Here is a 21,804-nt window from a genome sequence, read left to right as displayed (position 1 = left end):
GATGTTTTCATGGGCATAGATGTCTTCTATACATAATGGCCCTCTGCTTCCCCGGGGGTCCGTAACCTGCAGCTCCTCAGACCCTCTGTAGGGGCTCCCTGTAGCTTTGAGAAAGAAATGATTTTTTTTTATATTTCAAATGAAACACATTAAGGTGATGAATTCAATTGTTTTAATAAATAATCAAGTAAAATATGCAAGGGTAGAATACGTTTTTGCGGCTCCAGATAAACTTGATCTGATGAGCTTAACCACATATATCATCTGATTTTGTGTGAAAAGGAGCCCTCTGCAGCATTGTAATGTTTGGCAGTATGACACCCCTGATACACTTTTATGTACAGTGCATGGAGGATATTTTAAAACAAATATTTAATTACTGATTAAGGGGCATTACTGTCTTATTGAGGCATTCACTCAGGCTCCTTCTCTTACATTTACTAAATCTTTCCACTATATATCACATTTAATGTCAGACTCAACTGAGCTATACGGGCTACATGGAAACTTTTACCATGTATTGGGTTCTTACCTGTAAGTATCTCATCCATGAGATTCAGCGCTGCATCTGTGCTCTTGACGACGTGACCGGTGGTTTACCTATGTAACGTAGTTTACCTTGACTTTTGCTTCACTATTGCTGCTGTACACAGTATTTAAGAGCAACCATTTCCTTCTAATTGAAGTGCAAGGGTTTGTTTGCTATAAAGCCACATTGAGTAAATGATTTATTTATTTTTTTACAGAGATTTACATCTTCAGTGGGAACCGATGGGCTGGGAGCTGAGAGCCACAGATAAGGTTGAAGTTAAAGCAATGTCTCAAAAAGATACAGACTTAATTGATTTCAATACAATATAATACAGAAAATATAGAATAGTCCTTTAACCAGTCAGAGCTCTATGATGCCCGTGTCCCCATGTGAAGCAGAACACTGTTAAAAAAAACAAAAAGTTTATTTGCACAGTATCTGCAATACCTTTATTAGTTTTTGTTTTTTTTAAATGCAGGCTTAAGTTAATTTGATACTGAGAACAGAGAACTACCCTCTTCAAATTGAAAACAAGTGTAAAAGACAGGCAGCGGCTCAGAGCACATCAGAATTTAGCTCCATGATAAAAATACTGCCACGTTCTGTCCATAACAAACTCCTGCAGAAGATCACAGTCACAGCAGACAGCAGAGTTTACATGGAATGTCCTCGGGAAGGAAAAACTTCAGGTCACACTATGGAAAAGATGACTTCTTATGTGATGTCCTTCTGTCGGGGAGGCCTGTGAATGTTCCTGATCACACATTTCACCATCCACTCAATACCTTCGTTCACTCCGTCCCTGCACGACACGAAAGGATGAGTTAGTCATGTTGTAGAATTTCAAAAGCCTTCTTTCTGAACAGTTTTCATGAAAAAAAAGAACCTAGAGACAGAGGTGACAGAGCACATGAAACAGTGAGGCCTCTAGTTCTTCCGTGGTGTGTTGATTATTCAAGCACATTTGTGTTTCCTTTTTAATAAATAACGGCAGTGTACAGCAGTGTTTTCTGTGTTGTTTGTTTCCACTTCCTTGAATTGTATTGGTCTATACACATGGCATAGTAATTTTCCATTACAGAGCTTAAGTGCAATTCTGTCAGTGCATAACACTAAGCTATATAGTTTACACAGTAATTTGGCACAATTTATCACTTAAAAATGAACACCAGCATTATCTTGAACAATACGATATGACACAGTCTTACTGAGGAGGCAGTGTGTAGTGTGCCTCAGATATGTAAACGTATGTGTCCACAATGTGTCTCAGTGTGGTCGGAGCATTTAGATCTGAAGATGCATTCAGGACACATTTACATCCGTCCACACTTGATCACAGGTTTAACACATTATTTTCCTTTGACTACATAAACAATACTGTACAAACATTGTTGTTTTGTTACAGTGTCCAGGTCTACAAAAGTTGCATCATGTTCAGAAGAGTCATAGGCAGTGTGCAGAGACAATAATACAGTTGTGTTCATGCTAAAAACTGGTGCAGGTTGCTCCCACAGTGAGAATTAACACAGACAAATCCTAACCACAACCATAATGGATAATAAAGCATTGGTCTGATTAAAGGCTAAGTAAATCACATCTCTGTCACATGCACTTTATCATCTCACGGAGCAGCAGTCTTACCCTGTGAGGGCAGTACAAGGCTGCACTAAACAGTCCCTCTTGCCAATCTTTGGGGCACAGTCGCTGAAGGCTGTTTTAATGTCCGGCACTGACATACAGTCCTGGGAAGAGAAGAGACACTCGACTTAACTGAAGGCTACAACAGCAAAAATACAGTCACACACAACCACAGCCAAATAATAAACAGTTTCTCAAATCAGACTAATGGTTTTCTTTGCCTAATAAACGGAGCAGCCTGTGTTTTGGACAACTGGATAGATACAACTATGAATCTGACCACTAACCTTGATTTTTACTGAACATTAAGCCTACAGTGACGTGCTGCATGTCTGACCAACAGTCCAATATAACGAGCTGTCCAGACTCATAATAGACATCGTGAAAGTGTTAGTTTTATTTAATATATGGATATACTGTATATAAAGTCAACTGATGCTGTGTAGCCACTGTATCAGTGTACAAGTTTATCAAGAGAAACAAACACTTGCGGAGACAAACCACTGTGGCATAATAAAATGTAAGATATGGGTAAATAAAGACTGAGTTGTCTGGTTAAAGATGGCGAGGAATTGAAAATTATAGTCTTAGTAATCAAAAAAGATCTTAAGAGTACCGGAACATCCTGCTTGTTGGCCAGCACCAGGAGAGGAACACCTTCTAATGCATCATTGCTGATCATTTTCTCTGTAAGGGAAGAGAGTTCATTCATCAATTAGCAAAAACCTTCCATTGTCACATTTGTCTCCTTGTTATTGTTTTATTTATGTATTACAAAGCATTTTATGAACGCCTGTTCTCCAGGGATCGACAAATTTAATAAATCATAAAAGCCCATAATGAATATCTTAACGCATTCTAAGTTGTTATTGTACACACAGGATTACAGAGTGTTACTCACCAAAGGCCTCCTTTGATTCCGACAGGCGTTCTTCATCAGTTGAATCGATAACATAGATGACTCCATGGGACTCTGCATAGTACTATAAATACAAATGCGGAAGACAAACGGGACGTGAGAGGAGAATGTACAGCCGAATGTTGGACAAACTTTTTTTTTTGCTTGTTAAAATGTGTTGACAGATGAGAACTTTAATAGATGTGTTTTGTTCACCAGTCATCAGATTCAAAAAACAAGTAGAGTATTTAAAATGCTTTCAAAATGCAACAGCTTGTCAAAGCAAAAACATGGTAAAAAGCGAAGTATATCCTCAGCCTCAGAAAGTGCCTTACAGCTCATTAAATTCTTAACCTTCAATCAATCAATCAATCAAACTTTATTTACATATATAGCACATTTCATACAAGGCAATGCAACTTAAAGTGCTTCCGAGGATAAAAACATATACGATATATAGTAATACGATATGTGAGCCGTTAGGTAAATTGGACACACTAAATTGACCATAAGTGTGAGAGTGAGAGTGAATGGTTGTTCGTCTCTATATGTGGTGGTCTGGCGGACTGTCCAGGGTGTACCCCGCCTATCGCCCTATGGATATATGGATATAAATGGATATATGAGCCGCAAGAGTCGCACACTATGCAGTTGCAGCAGGCGCAGCACAAGGTGTGTAAGCTGTACAGCTGAAATGTTTTAATGCTCTAAACGATTTCCCATGACACCACCCAACAACCATTTCAGCTGACAAATGACTGGTATTATGTGAAAAACAGCAATGGAGAAGTGAAGAAGTGGGGAAAAGAAGAGAGGAAAGTAAGTGAGGAAATGCTATCATGGAACTCAAACAGCAGCAGGGGAAAACACTGGAGACTAAAATACTAGGGTGATCTAAACAAAAAGCAAAAGAAGGTAAAAGAGAAATTAAGTAGTAACATTATATTTTATAATGTAATGAAATAGATGTGTGTCAAACCCTAAAATTAAATAAAAAAAAAAGTACAAATAAATAATAAACCTCATGTAAAATCCAGGTTCAGAAGGTGGGTCCTAAGTCTATGAACATTCTCTGCTGCCCTCAGGTCTTCAGGGAGGCTGTTCCAGAGACGAGGACCATAATAAAGAAAGTTTTGGTTCTAACTTTGGTTATAATTAAAAGACTGCTACCTGAATACTTGAGGGTTCTCTGTGTTTTCAAACAAGATATTTTAAAATATGAATTTAAGTATAAAAGTATAAAATATCTTGTCAGATTTCCCCTGAGAAAAGTGGTACTCACTTTGTCCCACAGAGACTGGAGCTCCTCCTGACCTCCCAGATCCCAGAACATTAGTCGAGCCTTACCCACGTCGATTGTGCCAACTGCGGAATAAAAAATGCAGGTCAATCAATTACCTGCTGTAAATTGTGAGATACAAAGCATCAGGTGATCACAGTGCAAGAGTGAGTTGGACTTAAAAAAAGAGCTGGCTACAAGAGTAACAGTTGCGGTTGCATCTGTATCTGGATCACCATTAAAATCTAATAATTTCTTTATTTTCATTTCAGGAGAGAGCAGCATATTTCAGTTTTGCTTGTTTTTAAAAACAGTGATGCACCCAGGGTTGTCACACTAATCCATCACACTCACTGTCACTTACTGTTCAGGCCAACTGTAGTTGTGATCTTTGATAAACTCATTCCCTTGTAGTTCTTACTGAACTTCGTTTTGGTTTGTTCCAAAAAGGTCTGCAGTGAGAGAAAGATGACAGTCAGCTTTATGCAGACTTGGCATTATGAATTACAGTACTCACTAGGGGTGGGGAATCACATCAATACGATATACATGATACCAACAATATCACAATTACAACGATTCTATGATAATCAGTACATTGCAAGACAATCATATATCCATGCATCATGATGTCTGTCTAACTGAAAAAAAAAACATCCATGAAAATTTGAAAAGTGCAGGATTTCTCCATTTATTCACAACATAGAGAACAAAGTTCATAAAGTAAACGCCCTTTTCAACCAGGAAACTTTTGCACAACTTTCCCTCATTAATTTGATCAGTGCTGCCCGGTGACTGAAACTGGCAGGGACATATCGATGATTGTATTGTATACTTTGTCCCACCCCTAGAAATCACACATCATTATATTAAATGACATCTAAAATAATAGACACTGCCATAGCTTAAAGCTGTAGTGTGCAACTTTCAACATGAATGAATTGTCATTTCATTATGTCCTCATAATGACAACAAACAATTCTTGAATCTTGAATCTTGTCAAACATTGTCAAATTAGTTCACACAATGCTGATTAAGACTATCAGCTTCACATGTCGACATCTGTGTGCCTCGATGGAGCTGTCCTTAGAGTGATGTTTTTCATCATGACTGATAGAGGGAAGGGGACATGACAGTTAAGGAGTAAAGTGAGACAACTGTGAACGTCAAGTTAAGGCATTAACCCCAGTTCTCTAAACCATAAGTAAGGTAATGACATACTTAAACAGATGGAATATGGATCAGGAGGCTCTGCAGGCTCACCTGAGGTATGAGATAACTCTAGGGGTTAGTTGGAGTATTGTGGAGGTGCAAGGAGACAAAGGGGACATGTCAGACTTGTGTAAGGACCACAGGTTTGGAAACTTTTCACAGACCCCCCTGGCAGCCACGGACCACTATAATAAACAGAGAATGACTGATAAAAAAAACAAAAAAAACAGTGCAACTCACCGTTTTACCAGCATTGTCCAGTCCCAGGATTAAAATGCAGTATTCGTCCTTTTGGAACATGTATTTATACAATCCAGATAACAATGTATACATGATTGAACAATTGTAAACAACACCGGTTAGTCCTGTCTATGTTAGCTCGATCAACTAGCCTAGCCTACAAAAGAGGCTAAACATAGCAGGTTACGTCGGTGTGGCTTCATTATACTGGAGCTAAACGAATACGTCTCACATTAAAAGAGATTACCGGACACAGATACAGAAAATAATTCAGTAAAGTCGACGTTTGAAGCTTTCTCCGTACAAACGCCACACTGATGCTACGTGTTGTCTTAACCAGGAAGTGAAACAGCAGGAGTTGTGGGTAATAGAGTATAAAGCAGGTTCAATAAACCGGTTATGTGAACAGAGCCACGCGAGATGAAAACTACATTTCCCAAAAAACATCTTGATGTTATCTTTAAAAGTACTCGTCCCAAAGTTTGTGGTTCTCAGGGGCAATAACGTAAGAAAAAAGGTTAGACGACCATCACTGTACAATCACACATTGTTTATTGTACATCCCACAGCGTTATTATAGTTTTTGACGCAATACTCATTTCTATTTATTAGATTTTCACTTTATTTGATAAAGCTTGCTGTACAACGCTCATTGCCACCACCACCATCATTATTATTATGTCATTATCTCATCATAGCGACCATCATTAGTGATCACATTCATTGGCTATGTGAACATCTTTGAACAATACATCAAATCAATAGCACATTATGAATATATTAACGTAAACACTATAACAATGTTTGACATTCAACTTCAAAATACAATTTTCCCGAAATTAGAAATAATCTGGTTTCGTCACCAGTTTGCTAGGTTGCTGATAGTACAACCAGCTAACATTGAGAACAATATTATTGCTGACATATTGAGTCACTGTTAATGATACATGTAATTTATTCTATATCATCTTATGGTTTTTGGTCACATACTGATGATTACTGCTGCTGGAAATGACTTTTTGCATATAGTAAATATATGGCCCAAACAGTATGGTACAGTTATAAAATTCAGTTAATTGCTAACTACCCTCTTACAGTGAATCCAATGTATCAGTGTGCTATACCCTACTGCTCCAACTTATTTGGCTTACAACAAAGCATTCCATACATAAAACACCCATTTCAATAATTTGGAATTTGGAAGTGGAATTGTGAAATATTTTATTTTTAAATGTATTAACCCATGTTTTGAGTAGAGTTGAGGCTGTTCCCAATGGGATTTCTCCTTGTACTAGGAAAGGCAATTCCAATGATCACTCACAGCAGTCATTGTCTCCAATGAGTCTTTCACTTTGGGACTTTGGGACTTGGTTTACAACACAAAGAACCTGTGTCATTGAATATGTAAACAGATATAGGAATCGTTTTCCCATGGTATCTACACAAAGGGATGCATAGAAAAAGCACCTGCATCCTTATTGACATCTAGATACTGCTGCATCTTTTATGACAGAGATCATACAGAACTGCTAACCGCATACCACTAGACACACAAAAGTTTGGTTTTCTCAATTGTAGCTTTGAAATGACCCATGTTCAAACATGTTGCCCTATCCCAGATGAGTATCTGACTGACTCAGAATTTGTGTATAAAACCCCCCACTCATGGAAAGTGGAATGGGCCACATCACGCTGGTGGCGGATATGGATCCAATGACCACAGGCCTAGTGTTTGAACATATAGAGTGGTAATGTCACTTAATTTAAGCTTTGTTTCAGTATGTGTAAACCATAGTAATATGTTCATAGTTACAATTTAATCAACCTTGTTGGTTTAATTTCATTTAAGATGACTAAATGCCACATGATTAGCCAGTAGAGGTCAGTAAAAGACAGTAAACAGTATGTTGATGTAGGTGGCCTGAATCCGACATGCTGTGCCTTGTTAGACTAAGAAGTTGCCTTTCCTTCAGGTATGTATACATACTGTATTGCTTTATATTCCTTATTGCTATATGTTGTTTCAGATTGCCACACATGTTCATTGTGGCACCTGGATATAGTTCAAAATAGTGGACTTCAGCCTTGTCAGTCTCCTACACATTTTTGAAATTGGCAATCCACCATTTGTACACATGAGGCCCGGTGTACTTGCAATGCAAAAATAGATTCAAATTTATTTATACATCCTTGTCTCCTACACATTCTAACCAAGGACAGGAAAATCTAGCTATAGCACACCAGTTCGCACATACGGTGGTTCCTAAACGGTTTGATTCAAGTTGTTTGTCACAGTTACACAAGTCTACAGTAATAGAGGTGAAAACACTGTGAACATTCACCTGTCACTCCACAAACATAAGTGGTAGAACTGAGTGGCTGTTACAACGCTGACTACAACTAAAGTCTTTGATGGCATAATTTGCTCTTTGCTGTTGTGATCTGTCTCCATGTGGCACCTTGTGATGTATGTCATCCTCTGCACACATTTGTACAATGTCTTTGGTTCATGTGATGTTTCATATAATCCATCAGCTTTGCGTGTGCAAAAGTCACTGTCAGGATACGCAACAGTGATGTAATGGAAGCAACTGTTCTGTTTCGCTGTGGTAGTGCCGCTGGTGCTGGTGATATGCTCCTGTGTGTCTTGAGTACTTTGAGAAGGAGAAGGCGAGGCTGTGGGGGGAGTTCGTGCAGAAGTTGTCCCCTGATTTGTCCAGTCTACAAAAGAAAAACCAAATTCCCTCTGAGCATTTTTGAAATTGACAGTCCATCATTTGTAAACATGAGGTCCATTATACTTGCAATGTGAGAATAGATTCAAATTTAAGGTCATAAACAAATACAAACACAGTGATGCAAACTAACCTGAATTGAATTTCCTGTAATTGAGCCACAACTAATGTATTTGTAATTTGTATATGTGAGACATGGTGAACCAAGAGGCAACCGTTAACTACTGTATTGATTTAATGTTTCCACTTACTCACAAAAAATAAAATAGGATGTTTTTGTGTGAGACCAAGCAGAATATTCTTCTTCAGTACAGGGCATGTTGGGCGATCACAGTACGTGAAATATATTTCAGGAATTACTTAGTAAATAGTTTTATAGGAAGAATTATCGATCATCTGGTCAGAGGATCTCACCTTCACTTAGCTGATGTTTTAGATATGATATCAGTGGATATTTGCCCTGTTTACAGAACTGTCCAGAGAAGTCGTCCATGTCCAGTGTCCACACAGCAGCTCCACCCAGCTGCCTGCTCTTCAGATACTCCACCTGTAAGACAAACTCGACTGTTCATGATATTTGTGGTAACAAGTAGTTTAATTCCAGTATTACTTTGCACCTGTATAATCTCAATTAAAAACATTTGAATTGAAAGTATGCATTTGCTCCTTAAAACCAGAGGGCTTCAAACCACTAGATTCATTATAAAGCTCCAGCAGTTTTACTATTATTTTTCCATCTGTGGTATATTTAATTTTTTTCCCTAACTCTATAAAGTGGTCCTCAGTACCTACTATATTATTCAGAATTGTTAAGATTAATGCCTTCGTCAAGAAAGTGGGGTTTTCAACTGTGTCCATTTGTTGAATTGTTTGCTACCAGGTTTAGAGAAAAACTATGGAACAGATTTTCATGAAACTCCACGGAGGTATGGGTACAGGCTAGTAAAAAATCTATTCAATTTTGGTGTGAATCCAGATAAATGAGCATATCCAGAATAGGCTTGAATGAATTTACGGAGATTATTGGGGAGAGGCATGAACTCTTAGTGCCAATCTAGTTTGGTAATTGTATTCCTGTGTGCATGTGTTTGCAAGAAGGATGTATTAAGAATGGAACTAGAGAGAAGGACTTTACCCAAACCTAATATAGTTTAACAACAGATAAATACTGTATATATACTGTACCTTAGCATCATAGCTGGTCTGGTTGTCAAAGCCCACCCACTGACTGCCTTTGACAGCGTACAGAACTTTCTGAGTGTCGATCCACTGAACTGAGGCACCTTTCAGGAAAGAGCAGGTCTGAAAAGGAAAAAGAGTAGCGGGGGTCAAATTCAAATGACCTGGAGGCCAATGAGTGTCTAGTTTGGTCAAGAAGAGGCCAGTTTAGAGAAAAAAAAATCAGTAGCGGGTGGGCAATATGATCTTAAAGTTATAATATTTCATGATGATATCACAAGTAAAACATTCATGTTGACATCTAAAATAAAAAAGTAAAAGTGTTTTGATATGGATGTATACTTCACAATGAAAACATATTAATGATGCAAAACAAATTTAGTAATATCAAAAACAGAGGAAAAAAATCTAAAATTAAGTAAATGACAACATGGACAACTATAATTAAAACACCAAACAAGCTCATGTGTATTTAATTTAATGTTATATGCAATACATTTAATATTGTGATAATTATAATCTAATGTCTTGTAATATATATTATTATATATTTTTTTAAAACAAGAACTGAATTTGACGTCTCTCCTAAAGTTACGCAGCCATGTAAATGTTCTTTTGTTACCTCATAGTAAGACCAGATGCCCCTCCACTGGGTGTAGGGCCCCGGGTCACCGGGGCCACTGTACGGAGCACCCAGGTCTGTTGCACTGGTGGAGAGTTTAAAAGAACGGGAGCGGGTGGAAAAACCCAGTAACAGCTTCCCTGCTGGGGCTCCTCGCTCCAACCAGTACTGTATCACATAATCCTGACAGGAAAGTCAGAAGAGAAATTACAAAAAACCCCAAAGCGGCCTAACTGTCACCAACAACCACACCACTGAGTTCACATCGTTTACCTCCATTTTATTGTAGAAGAATGATATCTAGGTAACAGTTGTGGTTACTGTCTTCATTATCACTATGTATGCTAAATAATTAAGTTATTTTAAGGTGACACAGTTAAACATCCTATGCATAAATAGCAAAAAAGCCAAAAAAAAAAAAAATGCATTTACTATGTTAGCATTGTTGTTAGAGTAGAGTGGACAGTGGTGGGCTGTTGTTCCCTCTTGATCATCATGCAGGTCAAGCATTTTTACACTGATGAAATCCAAATACCTGCATGCACACACACACACACACACATAGAAGACAGAGAGGACAAGTATAAGACAAATACAATCCTAACAAAAAAATAAAGTGAATGAAAAAAACAACAACATTCATCTTACTTTGCCATTTCAGTGATTTCATATGCTGCATCAATAACATCTGGAAGTGCTGCTGCAGCCACAGAGAGAATGAGCCGTGGGTGACTGCCTCCATAGCTCTCAGCTTCATAGGCCTCTGAAAGTTCCTAGAAATCAGTGGAAGCTCATTTCAGTCAGCGATCTGAAATGTGCCTTATCTTTTTATTTCACAGTACTGCAGATCTATTTCAGGTTTGTCATCGTTTCGTTCAATAACTAACAGGGAGAGCGATATAAATAATTTGACTCAAATGTTTTATTATCTCTGTCTGCAAAAAAAAATGGAATTACAAATCAGATTATGTATGAGGTGATGAGTTTTTCTACTGAGACTGAGGAGAACATGATTAAGATCAGCCATGCTGGAAGATGTAAAGTTAATGTAAAGAGAAATGTAAAGATTAAATGAGGGAGTAATGGAATATTACAGATTCCATCTGTCATAAAACACCAAAGACAAAAAAAAGAATATCCGAAAGGTGAGGCAATCTTACTGACCACTCAAAGCTGCTCTACACTACAGTTTTGCCATTCACTCACACTTTCATACAGCACATCTAAGTTTCTTGCCTAAGGACACATCGGCATGTAGAGCCGGGAATCGAATCCACAACCTTCGAGTTGAAAGACGACTAAAATTACGCCCAATATAATCTAAATATAGCTTCTCATCAATTTGTCACTGATCATTTCCACTGTGCATCTCTTATTATTGGATATCAGTTGTTTACACTTGTTGCACGTTATAGTGGTGAACTATCTTTTTTTTTTTTGGACCTGCTGTTACTTGAAGAGCCCAAAAAACTAATGAACTGGAGGACATGGCTTCTCAGTGGGAAAGATGATGAGACTTTCATTGCAGATTATGAACAGGTTTTACAATGGCTGGCAGTGTAAGTTGGTAATACAGTATGTCACATTTCGAAACATACAAACACTGAACAAAATACTATGATCCTTGAAGACATGCCCTTAAAACTCAGGTTCATATATCCTGGGTATCCCTTTGGTGGTAATGGGGAAATTTTAACCAGTAAGTTGAAAAGGTGTCTTATTCTTCCATCCAAACACTGACGTCAGTATTCTATTCCACAGTGAAAGACTTGAAAAGAAACTGACCAGGGGCATGGATTTAAACTGACGACACATTCACAGATTCAAAGAATTTAACTTCTCTTCCATTTATTTACTTTAAATCACCAATGTGTAACCTCTGTCGTGATGAAAAAAGACACCACTCTGTGTCTCCACAGACAAAACACTAAACATCAAGATTTCTGAGACTTGCATGACATAACCAGTGCAGTGATGTAACTGTCTTAACTTCAATCTATGAGAAGTAGAACTGGTGAACATTATGGATACATTAAAATGTTGAATGACAGACAAATAGTATTCAAGGTTATGGGGTATTAGTTTTGGCTCATACTAAAGATGTTTTACTCAGTGACAACAGCAAAACAAAATCTAGGGTCAATATGGTACATATACTTTTTGATTATGGGATCATAATCAAGGTCACATAAATCCTGGGTTTTGTGATAAATGTGTCAAATTGCAAGAGGTAAAAGAGTCGAAATAGAAAACATTATCCCATAGCTATGAGTCATAGTAGGGAAAAAAATACAGGGAGATTTTCGGCCCACCTTGCAGAGCAGGGTAAACCTGTGCTTGTCCTCTGCAGGACTTCCAGGAGCACCGAGATACTCCCAGGCCAGGTCCAAGCCATCAAATCCATGAGTCCTCAGAAATGTGATCGTAGATTGGATGAAGGTCTGACGGTTGGCAGATTTGGACACCATGGTAGAGAATCTGCAGCAGGTAATAACAACAGTGAGTGTGAATAGTATGTGCCACAGTAAACTGAGGTTAGGCTGTTGTGTGAAATATCATGTTAATTTGTGGTCCAACCAACTAATACCTTGACATGATGTGAGTTGTGATTTGGCACTACACAAATGCAAATCTTCAAATCTACTTTTTTTATTCTTCATTTATTTTTTGGGGAATCATTTATTGACTAGTGAAGTGTTGCCTTGGAACACTACCTCACATTAAAAGTGATGTTACACATGTCATATGTCATACATATTCCTGTAACAATTTAAAACAAGCAATGTTTGGATAAATATGTTTGGGCAAATAACCAGTTTCTACAACCACAATTTACTTGAGACACTAAATGAATAAGTGCTTTTCTACAGAGGTCAACTCACTGTGATCTGTCGTCCTCAAACTCGGTGACTGCCAACAAGGTCTTCAGTCTTGGGTTTCTGTTCAGATGCACACAGAAAATGACTGGCATTTGAACATCTACGTTCATGTGAGTTGACATCACTTCCATGCACCACTTGTTACCTGTTCTTAAGCTCATTGAATGATTCGTAGAGGTTATCGTTCCACTCATATTCGGCGATCTCGTTGGTATGGTCGAGGGTCGCAGAGGCATAAACCAGGTGGGTGCACAGGAAAGGATCCACATTTTCAGGCAGGAATCTTCCCACGTCAGGTCTGTACCGTGACCAGTTGGTGAAATAACACACCAGTTTGGTTGTGGTTGCTGCAATATTAACAGAGAATGAATAAATAAATAAATAAATGAATGAATAGTACACTACTTGAGTCTAGTTAAACATTAAATCATTTTAAATGTGCTGCATACCAGTCTGAATGAAGAGTTGCAGAGCCACTGTAAGATGTACAATTTACACGTGATTACAGGAGAAAGCGCTGCACATGATGATAAGAGAATGATCAGGACAGCATATAGAAGGTCTTACCAAGTGCGCTTGCTATTCCAGCATTCATCTCAGCTATGTTTGCTCTTCACAGAGTCTCCCATCATGTGACAGAGGTTACAAGCAGAATGCTTCCACACTGTAATGCCACTATAGTCTTACATCTCATGTTACTAGGAGTCACGTGGTATAGTATTCAAATGCAAAATGCCTTCACCTAACTTTCCCCTTCCCTCCAAGATTCATGGTAGGTATGTTGTATACGCAGGGTTTGATGGTAGACCATTACAGGACAACCATCGGCACTGATTTAAAAAGAAAAAAGGAAAAAAAGATCAAAGTTATTCTCACAGAAAGGACAGGATCTAGACACTGATAGTCTTTAGTGTGACCCACTTGCACATCATTGCCTCAGGCATTTTTGACATTAAAACCCATTTTTGAAACTCATCAGTGTAATGGTGATATGTTGTTGTTGACTGCACTTGACAGATTCAGACTGCAGGACAAAAGACGTGTTATACTGGAGTGTCTGCCTTTTACCTCCATATCAATGTCTGAGGATAATTCATGTTAACAGCTGCAGTCAAGCTTTAACACTTAATGGAAAATGGAAAACACTTGACCTTACAATAAGCAAGTAACAACAAGGTAATAGTAAAGTAATAATTTGTAACGTCATCTTATTTTGGTAGTAATCTCCTAATAACTTGGTAATAACAATAGAAAGTATATGTGGGATTTAACTTTTCAACAATTTTGTGTGACTTTTTTTATTACTTTTAAACAATATGTTATAGCTGTTATCTCCTTATTGTCACACTGTTACCATTATTATTACCATAATATTACTTCCATTTTACACAATTATTAACATACTTTTACAATGTTGTAATCATTTGAAGATACAGGCTGATGGTCTTCCCGCTGGGCATTGCTGCCTGACGCACCTCCACCGGTGTCCCAGTACAAGTGTGCACCTCTGAAAGAAACTTGCTGCAAGGCCTAAGACCCTAACCTGTCACTCAACCTAACCATGGGCAATGGCTACTGAGATGTCTCTGGGGGTCGTTAGGTGGGAGCCTCCCTTTGTCAGTGTTTCGCTCTTATTCCCACTACACCTCTGTAAGGCTAGACGGTGAGCTCTGGTGTCCCACTGTCACCCCCCCGCCCCCCCGTGCCAGTTTACACTGCTCCTATACAACCCAAACAGCAGTGCCATGTTCAACTAACCCAGGCTCCGTTCATGCCACTCCAGGTAGTGACTAGTGCCGATGGTTCCATGCAGCGCTGCCACCTTCGCCGCCTCTCTGCAATCTTCTGCCAGGTCTGCATACCTGGACTGCTTCCACTTGGTAGCCTCCATCCATGGAAATGCACCTTGGGACCTGATGTGAGACCTAAGCAACAGTAGCTTAGTTTGGCCTGTGGTCTGTACGGTTGAACAATGAGGTGTGACAGGCCTGTGACAAATGGAGGCAATCAATAGAATGATTGTTAGAAGTTGTTCTGATAAGAACCTGCAAAGATTGAAACATGTTTGGGTAATTATTTACTCAGTGCAGTGGTATAGCACTCTGCTCACTTAAGGCCAGGTTGTAATTTGGGTTAGTGGACATTAATGAATAAATTCATTAAATTATCATATAATTGAAAATGAAAATGGCAGGGGATGCTGTGTTTATATGCTATGTGTCACTTTAAAGCCCCATAATGTCCAGAACTATATGTATATGAATTGGCAGCTAATGTGGTTTCTTAATTTTTCCAAATAAATTACAAAATAAGAGTGGAGTCAAGACTACACAACATTAACCAAGACAAATGTGAACGTTATGAAACAACTGAGGGTGGCACTGCTCTACTTTGTACAGTAGATAACTACTTTGATAATTTATCTGTCTATTATTGGACAGCTGCCCTGACTGTGGACTATCAAGATGTTCCATTGCTGCCCATCCGTTTTTATGCTGACATGGTTGTGGTGCGGTGTAGTTGGTGCCATTGCTGTAGTTGATGTAGTCACAAAAAAGGGGGAAAACACATTTAAGATTACCCAGTGGAACATCTATGACAATTTGAAAACAGGGTAAATTGCAATCAATAGTGAGTTTGTGACATTACAGCATTCTCGAGAGAAAACATTACATTACATTACAAGTCATTTAGCAGACGCTTTTATCCAAAGCGACTTACAAAAGTGCATTTAAACATTTGGGTACAAAAACCTAACAGTTCACACAATGAAAATACACTGAAGAGAAGAGAAGATGTACTGTTGGAGATTTAACAATAATATAATTACAATAATAAAAGCAGCTAGTGGTAAACTCATTAAAATGATACAGGAAATTATTAAAACAATAAAATATTCAGCAATGAGTGGTGACTTCATTAAGCTTTGAGCGAACAGTTGGCTGTGCTAAGACATCTTAACAATTTCAATTACTAAATGATGTAGCTCATCAGTATGGACTACATAAAAACACATAAAAAACCTCATATACCTCACTACATTGCATTACTTACATTAGTCCACAATGAACAATTTGCAAGAACCCCCTTTAGATTAAGATCATTAATTACATACATAACACCATAAATACACAAACCTGTTTATCTAGTCCCGGTGCTTCTTACTTGCTATGGTTTCATTTAATGTAGCAAACTGCCAGGTCCCTTTTGTCTGGGGCTCCATTAAACTTTTGAAACACAGCACACACATCACTATGTTTCTGTCACACATCATCAATTATCTACTACACATCCAGTGTCTTGACCAGGTGAAGTTCTTGTAAAACACAGAAAAACCATGCACACACTTTAAAACAAAATACAAACAAATACAACAGCACCATGCCATTCGGCCAGGAAACTGAACAACTCGAGTATTGTGGCAAAGCAGTTGGTGGTCCACTGAGGCAAAACCTCTACACAGCAAAGGTTTGAAGATCATTTTACCGCTCTCAATTTTAGGACAAGGTTATAAATATGACATTATTATGTGTAGTTTTGATGATAGGGAAAGTCTGCACTTGCTTTGTCTGAAACATCAGGAGCCACACTGAGGTGTTGAGGTCCTGACACACCCCTATCACTTCTCGAAACATAGATACAAATTACTATGAGGCACAAATGAAAGCCTGAGTGAGAACAGGCACAAAAGCTCCCATTGTTACTGATATTGCTGTATTATTTAAGGTGCCAAGCTTCGCAGTAAATCAATTTACACCATACATTTCTGCACAGCCTATACAATGGTGCATTTGTTTCCACTTTCAAGGCCTAATCTATGCCATCTCCACTATGCAGTGGTTGTTAAAATACATTGTTCTGCTGTGATGGTGCAAAAATTCAGTTCCATTTTGAACTTATTTAGAAAAAGGTGACGAATAAAGAGGAGATGCGATTGATCAAATCACATCAAATTATATTTACAAGCGCCAACCACATTATCTCAAGGCACTTTAGATAGTAAGGCAGAAACCTTACAATTTTACAGAGAGAAAAGCAAAACCCAACAGTTTTTGCTGACAGGATCAGACTCAAACATCTGCATCTACCAACTGGGGTGGAAGGAAACACCCCAGTAAATCAGAAAAGAGGGCAGAGAAACAGCAGTATCATGTTCAGTCAGGATAGTTATATTTTTTTACGTCATTTATACCAGCAGTAGCATGAACTGTTGAAATAAAATTAGACGGTAGATGCAATGACCACTATTGAATGACTCATAATGTTATCTCTGTATCTTGTTTTATTGTTTTTATTACTTTTTATCATTTGCAGTTTGTCTTCCGATTCTTTCATGTGCACTTCATTTCTTTCACATGGTGTGGTCTCTCTTCCTACTTGTATTTTATTCCGTATTTGTTTTAGTTTTGACATTTGATGACTTTGGCTTTTACCTTCACTTATTTTGAGTGGTCATGTCAGACCATGTCACTGAATGAACAACATTTGTTCACAAAAGAAGTGCAGTAATCAGATCTGACATCTTTGACCACATGATGACCACAAACTGTTTTAGGTAGAGGATCCTTTTGGGTGCAATGCAAAAAGTAGAAAGAGCTCAGTTTGGGAAGAGGCCAATGGCAGTGATTGCGTTTGTTTGGGGTGGAGACAGTTTCACTACAAAAAAAAGGAACATTTTGGAGCAGTCCTTTAAACAAAATATAAGAAATGTATGTTAAGTAGTTAATTTTTTGGACCGCAAACTTAAAAACTGTGACCGTAAACCAACTGATTTTAATGTGTATGAACTCAGCAAACTTGCACAACACTGCATCCTATTAGTAAAAGTGTCATTATACAACATATAGACACACAGAATAACAACAAAGCATTTTGACTTGCTATATTACTTTTATTTTGGTGGAACACAGAGTACTTTGAATTCAATTTCAATTTTGAATGGAATTTGTCCACTTAAGCCCACACACAGCACTTGCAGTTGATATCGAAGACAGTGCCACCTCCACAGCTCTTCTTAAAGGTTTTGCCACCTGCACATTCATAGAAGCTGGCCCGATCATCTGGGTTGGCATAAATGCCATCAGCCTTGTTTTCGCAGAACTCTTGTCCAGGTACGGGTGGTTTGGTTGTGGTATTAACACCAGGTTTCTTGGTTGTGGTATTAATGCCAGGTTTCTTGGTTGTGGTTATGGGAGGTGGAGGCATATCTGTGTAAGGTGAAAAAAACAGAGGAGATCAGAAAGTTTACCACTGTGTTTCACAACCCCTGGCTGATAAATTGTATTTTGTTAAACCTTGAAAATCAGGGATCACGAGGGACATAAGAGGCAAAAATTACCACTGTTGACGAGTTTGCGTAGATGGTACAAGAGAGGATAGCTTCCTTGTCCACAGAACTCTCCGGTAAAGTCATCCAGATCCAGTGCCCACACAAATGCACCACCAAACTGCATGCTCTTCATGTATTGGACCTGAGAATAGCAAGCATTTTAATTAGATTAGTTAATTGTTATTCTATTTTAAATATCGCGATACAATATACGTGATAAAGTTCGCCCCTCTTTATGGTTGTAACTACCTTGATCTCAAAGCTCTCCTTGTTGTCAAATCCCACCCAGTCATTGTTCTTGCTGGCAAAGGGAACCTTCTGGTCATCAATCCACTGAACTGTAGTGCCCTTCAGGAAGCTGCAGATCTGCAGTTACAGATGATGATAATGACATTGGATTGCTCCACGTACCATCTCTTCTATTTGCATTGCTCTGTGTTTCTTGTTGTTCACACTTTACCTCATAGTAGGACCAGAATCCAGCTTCACGTGTGAATGGACCAGCTGCTGCACCACCACTAGCTGGGGCTCCAATGCCAGTGCTTGATGAAGTCAGGCGGAAGGTACGACCATAAGTAGCAAATCCCATTCTCAGTTTATCCACTGGGGTGCCATTGTCTCTCCAGTACTTCATGGCAAAGTCCTGAAATAGAAATGAAGGGATGAAGGATTTAGACAAAAGGGCTTATTTTCAGTGTATGTGTTACTACAGACACTGTCTTGCCTCCAAGTCCATTAACATCATCAGTCATAGAAGATTTGTTACCGATGTGTGGACTGGCTTTGACATCACCCGGAACCATGTGCAACAGACATTTTGCTCAATTTAGAGACTCAGAAATCAAGTGTTATTTATAAGCACTTATTAGAAGCACTGATTCAAATCTTCAGCACTATTGCAACCATCTGCAATTATATTAGTTTTGTTTGTGACTAAGTCATTTGTGGAATGCCAAGCATATATGACTGCACAGGTCTCTTACCGTGTTGAAGTAAATGAGGTCACCATTGTCTTGTGAGCCACGGTACAGGGGGCTGTTGTGTCCAGTGGTTCGCTCCCAAGTTCCATGGAAGTCATATGTCATCACATTAATGAAGTCCAAGTGCCTTAAATGTAAATTAAATCCCGATTAAAACTATCCAAAACAAAGACCAGTTTAAATATATCAATTAAAAAAAAAACAGCAACAGTACTTGGCAATCTCAGCAATCTCATATCCAGCATCGATGGTTCCCTTTCCAGCAGACACTGCAGCAGTCAGCATGAGAGGAGCTCTACCGGTGGCCTTGCCCTCAGCTGCATAGGCTTCAACAAGTTCCTGGAAATCAAGACAAATTGTAAGACACTTTCCATATGGATGCATATATGCCTGTTCCGTTTAGCTAAAGACCTACCTTGCAGAGCAGACTGAATCTATTCTTGTCCTGTGGGGGACTCCCTCGAGAACCAGGATACTCCCAGTCCAGATCCAGACCATCAAATCCATGTCTCCTCAGGAATTTGATAGAAGATTGGATAAAGGTCTGACGATTGGCTGGAGTAGAGACCATGATGGAGAACCTAGGAAAATTTGTTGAATGTAAACAAAAATTTTAACTTAATTGTACTCCAAAAGTTTGATTTACGTATATGTCAGAATAAGGAGTTTATTTTTGGTCTCGTAGATCATGCAAACTCAAAAATGCCTCCATTCTGATGAAAGATAAGCTACAAATTCAAATATTCAGTAAACAAAAGTACACACCTAGATGAGCCAAAGTTCCATCCACCAACAGCCAGCAATGTCTTCAGGGCAGGATTTCTGTAAAGACAGATGTTGATCGATGACAATATTGAAGCAATGTAAACATGGCTAAACCACGAAAAATAATTCACATTTCATTATTTTATAAATTGGACAAAGTAGTCTAAACTGTGTTAAGGTAAGTTCTTACTTGCTCTTGAGGCCATTGAAGGCCTTGTACAGGGTTTCATCGTTCCATTCATAGGTGACCAACTCGTTGTTGTTGTTGATTATCGAGAAAGCATAAATCAAATGGGTGCAAAGGAAGGGATCTACGTTCTGGGGTGTGTATTTCCCAGTCCCTGGTCTATATTGGGACCAGTTGGTAAAGTAGCACGCCATCTGAGAGGCAGTTGCTGGAGATAAGTAAAAGAAATGTGTGGTCAGTTATTCATAAGCGTGTAAAGACACTTGGTCAGTATCAGTACAACCTTCTTGAATGTTTTTTGTAAGTCTAACTTACCCAGCTGGCACATCACCAGGCACAAGCCTTAAAAATAAAGACATTCATTAAGAATATTTATTAACTGCTTGATGTTTCAGGTCACTGAGGCATTATAGTGATGTTTACCTGCTAGGATAGTAAGCTTGGTCATCTTGTTTTCGAAGTTCACCACTGTACGGCCTCTTTTCTAAGACACTAACAAACACAAGGACAAAAAAAAAGTAAACATACAGTAAAGAGTGCAAACCCTTGGCATGGCTGTATCACAATTATTGTTAATGCATTATTATGATGGAATATCACATGAAGGTTGTTATGATTAGATGTTATTACATGTTTGACCGCTAGGCGGCAGTACTGGTTAGTAGTCAGCTTACCGTACCATATAACGGACTAGAGCAAGACTGCATGAGGGCACATGTATGTTATGGAGAACGTGAGACATTAAACTAAGTTACAAGCAATCAACACGGCCTCATCCTTGGAACACGAACATGACAAAGGTAACACCTAACACCCAACACTTCTGAACAGAACAAGGCATGAAGTACTGGCTGTATATTTATCTAACTTAAAGCAGGTTAAAAATGTCACATAAACATTGCTTTACAGTCTTCATTAATTCATTCTCTACCGCTTTATCCTTCATATGCAGGCTTACCTTGGGCTTCGAGAAGACACGGCTGTCGAAGATTTCCAGCTTCTTATATACATCATGGTATCTGTTAAGGGGGAGGTGGAGTCCTCAAAGGGCTTTGAAGGGTACGATAAGATAAGTACCGTCATACATCAAATGATAAGTGGTAAAAATATTGCAGGCTATAGCAACAGTAGAACAAACTCAAAGATATGGACGTCATAATGGGTTAATGACATGACTCATACTGCTCTGTGCATCAACAACTCTTTATAAATCAGTCTTTGTTTTCACTATTTAGTCACCTGTCAGTCAGTGTTGACAACGTCAACAATTTAGACCCCATTCCAACTTCAAACATTCAAAGGGATCTGATCAGTATAGGTCTGACTGGT

The 21,804-nt window shown here is 38.6% G+C and overlaps 3 protein-coding genes across 3 annotated transcripts; all 3 read right to left on the bottom strand.

Moving 5' to 3' along the window:
• Positions 1–715: 715 nt before the first annotated feature.
• Positions 716–6,146, bottom strand: arfrp1 (ADP-ribosylation factor related protein 1). Its single transcript, XM_044023082.1, has 7 exons — positions 5,800–6,146; positions 4,712–4,799; positions 4,351–4,433; positions 3,072–3,153; positions 2,787–2,857; positions 2,174–2,274; positions 716–1,334 (listed from the first exon to the last, which is right to left on the bottom strand). Exons 1-7 carry the CDS (start codon positions 5,890–5,892, stop codon positions 1,247–1,249), a joined length of 606 nt encoding a protein of 201 aa, XP_043879017.1. The 5' UTR covers positions 5,893–6,146; the 3' UTR covers positions 716–1,246.
• A 207-nt stretch (positions 6,147–6,353) lies between these two features.
• On the bottom strand, positions 6,354–13,907 carry LOC122768436 (chitinase-3-like protein 1). Its single transcript, XM_044024446.1, has 11 exons — positions 13,782–13,907; positions 13,664–13,690; positions 13,360–13,561; positions 13,218–13,274; positions 12,648–12,813; positions 10,984–11,108; positions 10,768–10,870; positions 10,336–10,518; positions 9,720–9,836; positions 8,949–9,081; positions 6,354–8,520 (listed from the first exon to the last, which is right to left on the bottom strand). The coding sequence occupies exons 1-11, from the start codon at positions 13,807–13,809 to the stop codon at positions 8,138–8,140; spliced, it is 1,524 nt and encodes a 507-aa protein (XP_043880381.1). The 5' UTR covers positions 13,810–13,907; the 3' UTR covers positions 6,354–8,137.
• A 4,181-nt stretch (positions 13,908–18,088) lies between these two features.
• LOC122767768 (acidic mammalian chitinase-like) lies at positions 18,089–20,964 on the bottom strand. The gene is made up of 11 exons (XM_044023234.1): positions 20,899–20,964; positions 20,791–20,817; positions 20,479–20,683; positions 20,289–20,345; positions 19,939–20,104; positions 19,738–19,862; positions 19,527–19,650; positions 19,004–19,186; positions 18,793–18,909; positions 18,553–18,685; positions 18,089–18,421 (listed from the first exon to the last, which is right to left on the bottom strand). The coding sequence occupies exons 1-11, from the start codon at positions 20,921–20,923 to the stop codon at positions 18,168–18,170; spliced, it is 1,416 nt and encodes a 471-aa protein (XP_043879169.1). The 5' UTR covers positions 20,924–20,964; the 3' UTR covers positions 18,089–18,167.
• Positions 20,965–21,804: the final 840 nt, after the last annotated feature.

The sequence above is a fragment of the Solea senegalensis genome, linkage group LG4 (assembly GCF_019176455.1).
Source record: "Solea senegalensis isolate Sse05_10M linkage group LG4, IFAPA_SoseM_1, whole genome shotgun sequence".
Classification (NCBI taxonomy): domain Eukaryota; kingdom Metazoa; phylum Chordata; class Actinopteri; order Pleuronectiformes; family Soleidae; genus Solea; species Solea senegalensis.
Note: the sequence above shows the minus strand (reverse complement) of the source record. Positions and strands in the feature narration are given on the sequence as shown.

Coding starts and splice junctions, on each gene's coding strand:
- arfrp1 (XM_044023082.1), bottom strand. CDS start 5,892: ATGTATACATTGTTATCTGGATTGTATAAATACATGTTCCAAAAGGAC. Junction 2,275..2,786: donor CCAACAAGCAGGATGTTCCG/GTACTCTTAAGA, acceptor TTCTCTTCCCAG/GACTGTATGTCAGTGCCGGA. Junction 1,335..2,173: donor CCTTGTACTGCCCTCACAGG/GTAAGACTGCTG, acceptor CGTGTCGTGCAG/GGACGGAGTGAACGAAGGTA.
- LOC122768436 (XM_044024446.1), bottom strand. CDS start 13,809: ATGAATGCTGGAATAGCAAGCGCACTTG. Junction 10,871..10,983: donor GAAATCACTGAAATGGCAAA/GTAAGATGAATG, acceptor GTGTGCATGCAG/GTATTTGGATTTCATCAGTG. Junction 8,521..8,948: donor AAAACATCAGCTAAGTGAAG/GTGAGATCCTCT, acceptor TTTCTTTTGTAG/ACTGGACAAATCAGGGGACA.
- LOC122767768 (XM_044023234.1), bottom strand. CDS start 20,923: ATGACCAAGCTTACTATCCTAGCAG. Junction 19,863..19,938: donor GATTCAGTCTGCTCTGCAAG/GTAGGTCTTTAG, acceptor CTTGATTTCCAG/GAACTTGTTGAAGCCTATGC. Junction 19,651..19,737: donor GAGATTGCTGAGATTGCCAA/GTACTGTTGCTG, acceptor TTTACATTTAAG/GCACTTGGACTTCATTAATG.